The 11447-nt window shown below is 31.0% G+C and overlaps 1 protein-coding gene across 1 annotated transcript; it reads left to right on the top strand.

Moving 5' to 3' along the window:
- The first annotated feature begins 5047 nt into the window (after positions 1–5047).
- Positions 5048–11223, top strand: LOC102590290 (CSC1-like protein ERD4). The gene is made up of 6 exons (XM_006364825.2): positions 5048–5493; positions 7952–8097; positions 8394–8669; positions 8805–9646; positions 10222–10477; positions 10614–11223. Exons 1-6 carry the CDS (start codon positions 5223–5225, stop codon positions 10992–10994), a joined length of 2172 nt encoding a protein of 723 aa, XP_006364887.1. The 5' UTR covers positions 5048–5222; the 3' UTR covers positions 10995–11223.
- Positions 11224–11447: the final 224 nt, after the last annotated feature.

Here is an 11447-nt window from a genome sequence, read left to right on the forward strand (position 1 = left end):
GAAAGCATAATAAAACAAATGAGAAAATGAAAATAAACAAGTGAGAAAATGAAAATAAATTTAAATAGAAGAAAATAGACAAGTTGAGATTGTGGGGCCTACAGATTTGTACACGTTAGTAAAGTCTCTGTCGGCAAGGGAGAAGTGTAACTGTCGTGGCTGTGTCACTCTTTGGTTCCAACTTACATTTTTGTTGTTTCTCCCACCTTACAGCCATATTAATTTACACTGATTCGTCTTGTCACCACCACATACAGCCATATTAATTTAATTTGTGATTCAATGCACATACTAAGAAAAAATAGAGATTAGCATTAAAAAACATACCTAAATTTTTATTTTTATTTTTAGTTTCATATTTAAATTATTAAAAATGTGAGTTTCATATTTAAATCATCACTTGCTAATTTGACAAACGTATTTTTCTTTTTTATTACTCTCAGTCAGGGGCGGAGGCAACATATAATGAGAACCCCCTCGGCAAAAAAATATTACTATTTATACATGATTAAAATTATTTTTTAGGTATGTATAATAGATGTTGAATTCCCTTCCACTAGTTCTTGTGTTTACTTCTCAGATTTTGAACCCCCTTATTAAAATTTCTGGCTCCGCCACCGCTCTCAGCATAGTGTGTGATACATTCTTTCTTTTATTTCAAAAAAATATTTTCACATCACACTCCACCTGGACCAAACATTCTTTCATGACAAAAAATAAATAAATTATTAGTATTACTTAAAGTTAAAGATTAAAGTATTACTATTACCTAAAAAAAATTATAAAACAAAATAATATCTAAATTATTATTTTTTATTTTATAATTTTAAAAATAATTAATTTTATTATCCGAACCGGATCTTAAAAATTATTTTATTTTTTATTTATAATTTTAAAAACAAAATAACGTCTAAATTATTATTTGAAGGGATGGGGGAGATGAAGTAAGAACTTTTTTTAAAAAAATTTATAAAAGAATTCTTTTAGAAAAAAAATACAAATTTGGGATGGGGAAGTACGGTGAAAGGAAGGGGTGGAGTGGTGAAAGAAAAATATTTTACATTTTATTTTATAACTTTTTTTAGGAAATAGTAATACTTGAATTTTTAACTTTAATTAAAGTATTAATTTATTTATTTTTTAAGAAAGAATGTTTTGTCCATGTGGAGTGTGATGTGATAATTTTTTTTAAATAAAAGAGAGTATATTACACACTATAATAAGAGACTAATAAAAAAAATATGTGTTTCTTAAACTAATAAGTGATAGTTTGGGTATGAAACTCACACTCTCAGTAGTTTAGGCATGAAATTAAAAAAAGAAGAAGATAATTTAGATATATTTTTAACCCTTATCTCTAATCGATATACAATTTTAATTTTATCTCCATAAAGGAAGTACTCTTAAAACTCTTTCAAGGAAGTGACCTAATTTCAACATATTTCATTTGTTATGTCGCTATGAGAAGAATACAAAGAGATGTGTGTTATGAAATTACACCCGAAGAGAAGTCTCGGAAATTATCCCTAAAAATGAACAAAGAAAGTAAAAAAAGTATAGATCTTTTTTTTATCATAGCAGAGAAAATGTACTATTATCCAAGATAACAACGTGGACAATTTTACTTACTTTTCCCGTATCAATTAATTTATTGCAATTTGCACACACCCTTTATTTATTTTCACACCTTAAATCACGTCAACAATTCAATAATGGTGATATGCGTGGAACTTAATAATCCACAAATGTTCTCATCTTTAATAATAATCAATAGATCTTGGTGAATGAGACATAAGTTATATAATAATGGAGTACTCAAACAAACATTAATTATTTTACTCATTTTCTTCCCTCCCCCCACCAGCTAATTATTTAAATTTCGAAAGTCTTTTGACGATTGATTTGGTATTAGTTTGCCTTCAAAAACTTAATCAAAAGCTAATTAACGAGGGTAGGTAGAGTGGACATTTTTTTACTTTCTACTCTCATTGTTCCTTTTTAGTTGTCATATTGCGCTAAATTAGATTACATTCATTTGATATTTAAAATAAAGTTTTAGATTTCAAATACTATATGGAAAGTATTATAAATTGCAACTTTTTTCATATTAATATGATGAAAAAATACATCTTAAAATGTTAGACAAAATTCATATCGTTTGACTCTCAAAAAGAAAACTATGACAACTAAAAAGGAACAGAGGGAGTATTATCTAGCTCTTCCGAATTAAACTAAGAGATAAGTACTAATTACATTTCAATTTTAAGTTACACATAGATATTTTCTATCTCTGAATTGAAATCATTAGAAGTTCAACCTTAATATTCTCTCTCTATCTCCCTATCCCTCTCTCGATATCGAGATCGAGAAAGAAAGAGTAATTAATAAAAATGGGATGACCTATCTAGGTGTTAACTAATATGTATTAACAAATAAGTATAGTAATAACTTTGCATTAAAACATAAACAACAAAATCTAAAGCATGTAATCAAAATCATAAATTAATAACATAAGTAGAAATTAATGACTATAAAGAAAACAGAACATGTAACAACAATATGAAACAGACAAAATAGAACGATTTTACTCATCAGTGTGTCCTTAAGGAAATTATTCCTCCAGAGGTTTATAAGAATGGATCCTCCCAAGATAGAACGATTTTACTCATCAGTGTATCGATACGAAAATAATGGTGTCACCGAGTCACTTAATGGGAGCAAAGTACATGATTTAATTGTGCAGAAAAAGGAGAAGAAGTTCAGAAATATCGTAGTGAAAGTCTGAGGAATTGCAGCTATTTATAGCCAAGAAGTATTGTTTCTGAAAGTTTGCAACCTTTTAGAACAGTCACTAAGATATGTTTGTTCCTGAAAGTTTGCAACATTTCAGAATAGCCATAAAAACAATGGAATTTTTTAAATAAAACGGGAAAAAAGTTAACCAAATCGCGCGGTCATTTTGAGTTGGCCATTTAATGATTAATTAATAATTAATTAAATAAATAATTAGTTAACTAATTAAAGAAAATTTTGTCCAAAAATAATCTCTCGATTAATCATTTTTCAAAGTCAAAGCAGTAGCCGAAGCCAAGTCAAACGAGAAACGACGACGTAAGGGCCCTCCTCTTTCCAACCCATTTAATAGTATAAGTGTTTCCTTATTTAAATGCTTGAACTTTTCTTTCCATCACCAATGAGGGAAAATTGCTTTTTACTAAAACAAAAGAGAACTTTTCATATGACATCCTTTCATTTTTCCTCAATTTCCCATTCATTCTTACTATATACCCAACAATCTCCCACATGAATGGGGAATGACTATAACATAAAGAAAGGCACAAACGAGTGTGTACTTTACAAGCAAGGATCAATCGCATCTGGATAAGTAGGTTTCCCTTTGAACTTTCCATTGTCAACATATGATGGATATACTAGGTCAATCGGTATTTGATATCTTTGAACCGTCAAATTTTGATGTATACCTACACAATATGTACACAATCAACCGTTTATCGTTAATAGTTCTTAAGGGTTGTGTTTATTTCAGCCATAAACACCTGCTAGTTTCGTAAGTGTATAGAGAAAACTTTTTTTACAATAACTCTCTTTGAAGCGGCTTACATTTTACACTGATATAGGTGATTGTTAACGGTGTTATCGTGTAGATACATTATTTGGTCAAATCTGTCAAACTTAGTAAATCATTAAAAAACATTAAGTTTTATTAACTCGTTAACAAGCATTTAATATTTTATCCTTGTTCCTAAACATTGTCTTCATCATGATTCATGAGAATGAATTGAGTTGTTTGACTATGTTGAACCATCAGTCACAACTTTGTTTGATCTCCTTGATATGGAGTGAATTATATTTGCGGGGTTATTTAATTTAGTGGTGAAAATTTTACTGTCGAATGGGGGTAAGAGTGGCAGACCAACCATATTAGCCATCGGAAATGAAAGATTATGACTTTTAGGATTATCTTGCACAACAGATTCTAGAGAACCTAAATTATTGTCATAATTGAATTTGTATATCAATTTTATTTTTTGAGATAATTCACTTGTCTATAATTTTATTCAATAAATATAATTATTAATATTCAATCTAAGATTTAGATTAAACACCATCATGCTTCAATCATAAATTGATTTTACTAAAATATCTGTATCCATTAATCTACCAAAATGCAAACAAATAAATAGATAAAATTTCATTTAGTGGAAACAAATCAACTACAATCATTTTATTTACGTTCAATGACATGTCCTTATAATAATAAAAATATTTGTACTTTTAGGATGACAAATTTATAATTAAAAATAATAATTATTGTACAATTAGGATGACGAATTTTATAACTAAAAAAAATATTATTGTACATTTAGGATGACAAATTTTAGTGATACTTTTCGATATGTTAAAAAATTCTTCTTTTTTCTTATATTTTCATCGTGTTTCGTAGACGCTTTGAGATTCGATTAATTCCTATTTATGTCAAATTTTTTTGAGATAAAGTTCTTTCTATTAGAAAAAAAATATAATTTGAAAAAAGATTTAATAGTTCTCTTAACATATTATAAATGGTTCAAAAATGTCCTTCTTGCACGTATTAGATCAATTTTGTATTTTCTTTCATTTATTGAATAAAAAATGTCTTTAATTTATTAGAAATAAAGCAAATTTGAACTATTTCTAATAAGGAGATTTTTATCCAATAAAAAAAAATCATTTTGAATCATTTCTAATACGTTGATATCAATTTTTTTTATAATTTAATTCAGATGGCTTAAACTCAAAATCTATGATTAAAAATGGAAGAGACGTTACAACTCCACCACATATTTTTATGGTAATTTTTAATTTCCTACCACATATATTTATAGTAATTCTTTTTCCCTTTTCATAAATATAACAAAAAAAAAGAAGAGCATATTAGATAATAATGACAAGTAGGGTAATATAGTCATTGTCCTTGAAACCAGCAAAATGTGCCACCTATATCCACTTTGCTTCTTTACCATCTCTCTTTATCTTTCAATTCTTTCACTTCTTTCCTGTTTGTGCATTTAAACAAAATAAAAGCAACACATAATAGACACTCTATTCCCACGCAATCATGTACTAGTTGCTAGATATTTTCAAAACGGAACCACTCCATTTTCCCTACCAGCGGTTACTATAAATTTATTCTTTGAAAACTAAGACAGACCAACGAAACGATGGATTTTTCTTCATTTTTGACATCTTTAGCAACTTCATTTATTTTATTTGTGATTTTGATGTTTCTATTCACATGGCTTTCAAGAAAATCAGGGAATGCTGAGGTTTATTATCCGAATCGGATCTTAAAAGGTATGAATCCGGTTGAAGGTGGGTACATGACCCGGAACCCCTTTGCTTGGATGAGGGAAGCTATTTCATCATCTGAAACTGATATAATCAACATGTCTGGAGTTGATACTGCTGTCTATTTTGTTTTCCTTGCCACTGGTAAAATTCTTTTTCCTTTTCTCTTTTAATTTATGCTAAATTTTAAAAAATATTATATGTTTTTTTTTATATAAAAAAAAACTACAAACAACAAACAAGAGTAAGTTATCTTTGTCTCATCCAGCAAAAAGTTACTAAAGTTTCATTTTTAGTAATTTAGGGTCTCAAAGTTCAAATCTTAAGTATTACATTTTTATTTTTCAAATTCCAATCCTGCATTCAAATGGGGTGACCTTTGTGGTATGTCCTAGAAGAAGTCAGTACCAGACACTAAATGGTTGTCTAGTTTTTTTTTTTTTGTAAATTTTAGCGTTCAGTTATTTTTGTGGGGGAGAGAGAGTTTGGTAGGAAGCATAGTGAGGAAAGTAAATGGTTGCCTCAAAGCAAACCAACCAATTCAACCTGTTTTTTAGGATCTTCTTTTCTTACAAACAAGGATTTTTGTTGAAAAGTACGGAGTATTTAAAAAAAAGAAAATTGGGGAAAAAATATGTAACTTATCATATCCTTAAGGGGCTGTTTGGTATGAGTGATAAAGGGATAAAAAAATTTGAGATAAAATAAGGAATTATTTGGTTAGAAATATTAATTAGTGTTGGGATTCTTTATCCCACTATTTGTATTAGGAATAAGTTATATAATGGGATCACTTTGTCTTATCCCATCTTCATACCAAGTGCAAAGAATATTTACATAATAGGTTAAGAATTATTTATATCAAAGAGGATTCATAGCCTTTATTTTAATCATTTTATGCACCCGTATACACTTTGACCGACCCTGCTCTTGCTGCAACGTTTGCACACATTTATGCTACTACCTAAATATAAATATGGTGTGAGTGTATAGAAGTTAAACTCGAAAAGGAAAATGGACAACCTTAAATAAGTAAATTACATTTAAGTTTTCTAATACTAATAGTGGTGCAATTTCAATTTGTTACCACCCCCGTCTTTTTTTGTGTGTGGAAATAATTCCCCAGCAGATTTTGTCTGTTGTGGTAAATACTTTTTGGTTCCCAAGTGTATTATTCGAATTCATTGTTGTTTTACTCAATGATAGATTATGGTTCAATTTTAAAGAAAGTTGGATAAGGGTCTGAAAAATATATCAACTTTGGTCGGATTTGTTGTTGCGATACTAAACTTTCATGAGGACCTATTACTTTCCTAGACTATTTAATAGCGTATTTTAAACATATATATTTGCCCACGTGGACATAAAAAATAATGCAAAATTAAAAATAGTAATGTGTCCACGTGGACACATATATACCTTTAAAATACACTATTAAATAGTTCAGGGGGTAAAAAATACGGTATTAAATAGTTTAGGGAGGTAATAGGTCCTTATGAAAGTTTAGTATCGCAATAGCAAATCCGACTAAAGTTGGGTATTTTTCAGACCTTTATCCCTTTTTTGGAAAGTTCATTTTGGAATAATTGGCGTTTGGATTAGGATTTACAAAAATGGTATTTGAAAATCTTTTCAGTATGTAGGTGAGAAGTTTACTTTGATTACAAGAGGAAAATTTTCTAGAAACGTTTTCCAACATTTGGTTCTTCAAAATGGTTTTAAAAAATAATTTCTAACAAAAACCAAACAGCTCGCCCATGATAAGCAAGACAAGAAAAGAGAAAATATAAGCGATTGAAAAAAAAAAAAAAGGATATTTCAAGAATATTTTTTTTTTGTCTATGTTATATTGAAAAAAGAGTAATAGACGATGATACTAAATCAAGTAATAAACTAATAAAAAATCATCCCTAGCAATATAAAACTACTAATAGTTGGAATAGTGGAGAAATACAATTAAGAAAATAAGGAACAAGAAAATTATTTGATGACTATATAATTGATTTCCTTTAAAATTAGTGATTTTATTATTGGGTATACTATATTGAGAAATAAAATTACAGTTGATGTTATAGAGAAGAGATAAAATACAATGTGATGTCTCGAAGTTAGGGATTTCGAACTTAGATACAAGTTCATCCATAAGTTAATGGTAGGTAGACCAGAATTGACCTATGAAGGTTTTGGGAAAAATGAATCAAAGTGTTGTGTATAAGCAACAAGTTAATTTCCAACTAGTCATTTAAATGTTTTAAGTAAATTCTCTAAGTAAGTTGCTCAATTTACGGATTAAAATTAAAAAATAATGAGCGAAATAAATGGAAAAGAGAGTTTAATCAACACAATTGTAACACTAAATTGGAGTTCGTTGTAGTAGTACAAGCAACTATAACCTTTAACTAATGAAATGTCCTCTCAACTTGTAATATATGATTCTCAATTTGTTCAAATTTTGCTTGCTTCCTTCATTGAAATCCAAAGTAGTCCATTTTCAAAAGTCATAGCCAAGTTGTTGAAACCTCAAATGTGAGTTCATTCGCATTAGGTAAACTGAACTGGAGAGTGTAAAGAAATTCTTGTATAACACCATTTATCTTTTCAGCATTGGGAATATTTGTCTTCTCGGGCATTGTTCTACTGCCTGTACTTCTACCAGTCGCTGCAACCGATCATACTATAAGGGCAGTCAATACCACGAGCAAGGGGACTTTCAATGAACTTGATAAGTTATCTATGGGGCAAGTTGGCGTAAGTTCTTTTGACTTTTCCTTAACACTATATATATATAAACCAGTGCTTCATTGTTTTAACTTAGCCTAATTTGACAATGCAACACTATTTAGACAATGGTCTATTTTATGGGCATGCGATGTTTTCCCCTCCATTTTCTTTTTTTCTCATTCGTTACCATGTAGGCTGTTATTTACAAGAAGCAAAAAAGGATTTTGATTTATTGTACATAATCTGTGCATTCACTGTTACTTTATTTTTCTTCATTTCATTGTCACTGCATGAATTCTGATTTTTGTTCATTGGTGTTGCAGAATTCAGGTGCGAGGTTGTGGGCATTTATAGTTGCCACATATTGGGTTTCCATTGTTTCTTACTTCTTTCTGTGGAGAGCATACAAGCATGTTGCAGAACTGAGAGCTAAAGCTCTTATGTCTCCAGAAGTTAGAGCCGATCAATTTGCTATTCTTGTCAGGGATATTCCTTCTGTATCTGAGGGTCAAAGTAAAAAAGAGCAGATAGATTCATACTTTAGTGCAATCTACCCTGAAACATTTTATCGATCAATGGTGGTGACAGACAATAAGAAGGTAATATCTTAGATCTCTGTATTGTTGAAGTATTCTTCCACTATGGATAGTTGCATTACTTACATATGCTCATTTTACAAAATGTAGCATAAATTTCAAATCTCTTGTAGATTTAAAGTGTCTGATTTTTATCAGGTGAACAAAATTTATGAAGAGTTAGAAGGGTATAAAAAGAAGCTTGAACGTGCTGAAGCCATCTATGCAGAGTCAAAGAACACAAATCCTGATGCACTAAAACCCTCACATAAAACTGGTTTCCTTGGAATTATCGGTGAAAAGGTGGATTCAATTGAATTCTATAATGATAAGATTAAGGAGTTGATCGAAAAGCTAGAAGCCGAACAAAAGTTGACTCTCAAAGAGAAACAACAATCATCTGCACTTGTCTTTTTCAACAGCAGGGTGACTGCAGCTTCAGCATCACAGAATTTACATGCCCCAATAGTTGACACATGGACTGTTATGGATGCTCCAGAACCCCGACAGTTGATTTGGACTAATCTTTCAAAAAAGTTTTATGAGAGAATAATTCGCCAGTATGTTGTGTATGTTGTTGTGTTTCTGACCATATTCTTTTACATGATTCCGATTGGGTTCATTTCTGCATTGACAACTTTAGACAATTTGGTGAAGATGCTCCCGTTTTTGAAACCGGTTGTTAAGCTGCAGGTCATCAAGACAGTGCTAGAAGCATATTTACCTCAACTTGCACTTATCATATTTTTGGCTTTGTTGCCAAAGTTTCTTCTGTTTCTATCCAAAGCAGAGGGCATCCCATCAGAAAGCCACGCAACAAGAGCTGCTTCAGGGAAATATTTTTATTTCACTGTGCTGAATGTATTTATTGGTATTACTCTGGGTGGAACTCTATTCACTTCCTTCAAGAGCATCGAGCATGATCCCAACTCTATTTTTGGTGTGTTGGCAAAAAGCCTTCCACAGAATGCAACTTTCTTCTTGACTTTTGTGGCTTTGAAGTAAGTCCGGAGCTCACTTTTACTCTTCTTTTTTTATCTCGCAACTTTCTTCTTGATCTTGTGCCTGTGAAGTAGGTCTAGCATGCTTTCCCTTTAATTTTTTCGGCTACTCTTTTTTTATCTTTTTTTATAATGGTACGTTGTCGGTGATGTCTGTTGTTTGTTCGGTTTCTAACTTAAGAGCTGGGAAATGTTGGGACTTGAACTGAGTGTGGCAGAGGTCAACTGTTCTCTTTTCAACCAGTTCTCCTAAGCTATCATACTCTGTGTCTTTTGCTTGTGTAAATGAATTTCCTTTTAGATGGTCCCTGAGTTATTATTTTTATCAAGTGTCAGTTCATAAGGGTCATAGCTAGTAATTAATGAGAAAATACTAATGCTCCTTCTAATCTTATTAACGGATGGTTGAAGTTATTCTCTTTGCTCAACCAGGGTGTTTTATGGTCCTGAATGTTAATTTCTTGGTAGTTTGTGTTCTGCTTCTCCATATGATAAAGTAGGGTAGAAGAGAAAGGAACATCATCTTTTTGTTTAAGGAAATAGTCTTAACGATCTTGCTTATTCATTGATGTCAGATTCTTTGTCGGCTATGGGCTGGAACTGTCTAGAATAGTTCCTCTAATCATATTCCATCTCAAGAAGAAGTATTTGTGCAAAACTGAAGCTGAGATAAAGGAGGCTTGGGCTCCTGACGATCTAGGCTATGCAACTCGATTTCCCAATGATATGCTGATTATGACGATTGTCCTATGCTATTCTGTCATAGCTCCAATAATTATTCCGTTTGGTGTGGCATACTTCGGTCTAGGGTGGCTTCTTCTCCGGAATCAGGTGACTATTACTCCCACTGTAAAGACCACAAGTTTTATAAAGGGACTTTTTGTATGTGCCAAAAGTTCTTCGTACTTGTATTGGCATTTTAGTGTTTATATAATCAAAATGTGATTTTCTTTTTGTTTCCAAACAGGCACTCAAAGTGTATGTTCCGTCATTCGAGAGCTACGGAAGAATGTGGCCCCATATTTACACGCGCATGATAGCTACCTTGATTTTGTATCAAGTTACCATGTTAGGTTACTTTGGTGTTAAAAAGTTCAAGCCTACTCCAGTTCTTTTTCCACTTCCAATAATCTCCTTGATCTTTGCTTTCATTTGTCAGAAGAAATTCCGTCGGTTCTTTATATCTCCAGCCCTTGAGGTTGTTTCCCACGAACTAAAGGAAGTCCCGAACATGGAAATTGTGTACAGATCTTTCATTCCACCATGCTTAAGTGCGGGAAAACCCGATGAGGATCAATTTGAGGACGCGTTATCTCATGTGTCCAAACCAGGGTCTTCTTCAGTATGATTTGCAAGGATCTCTTTTATTTGTTGTAGATTTTGTGATACTTAGTTGGTGTGTGTTGATAGTTTGTTGTACCTAGGATTTTAGCTTGTGTTGAATACTTTATTGGATAGTTGCTCTGTGTGCATAGTTTGTGTGCTCAAAGTTAGATTGTTGTGTTATTTCTGTAATGATAATAGTATGAATTGCTTCGATTTGTAAGCACTTTAGGTGTGTTTGGTATGAAGGAAAATGGTTTTCATGGAAAATGTTTTCCTGGAAAACAAGTAGATTTTTTACTTATTTTCTCATGTTTGGTTGGTGAATAAAAAATATTTTCTGGAAAGATTTTTAGTGTTTGGTTTATGAATGAAAAATATTTTTGAGAAATATCTTTTATTTTTACTAGAGTAGAAAATAACTTTTGAAATTGAAAATATTTTTTAAAATCAAATTTCAATTTTACTAGAGTGAAGG

The sequence above is a fragment of the Solanum tuberosum genome, unplaced genomic scaffold, assembly GCF_000226075.1.
Source record: "Solanum tuberosum cultivar DM 1-3 516 R44 unplaced genomic scaffold, SolTub_3.0 scf00518, whole genome shotgun sequence".
NCBI lineage: Eukaryota > Viridiplantae > Streptophyta > Magnoliopsida > Solanales > Solanaceae > Solanum > Solanum tuberosum.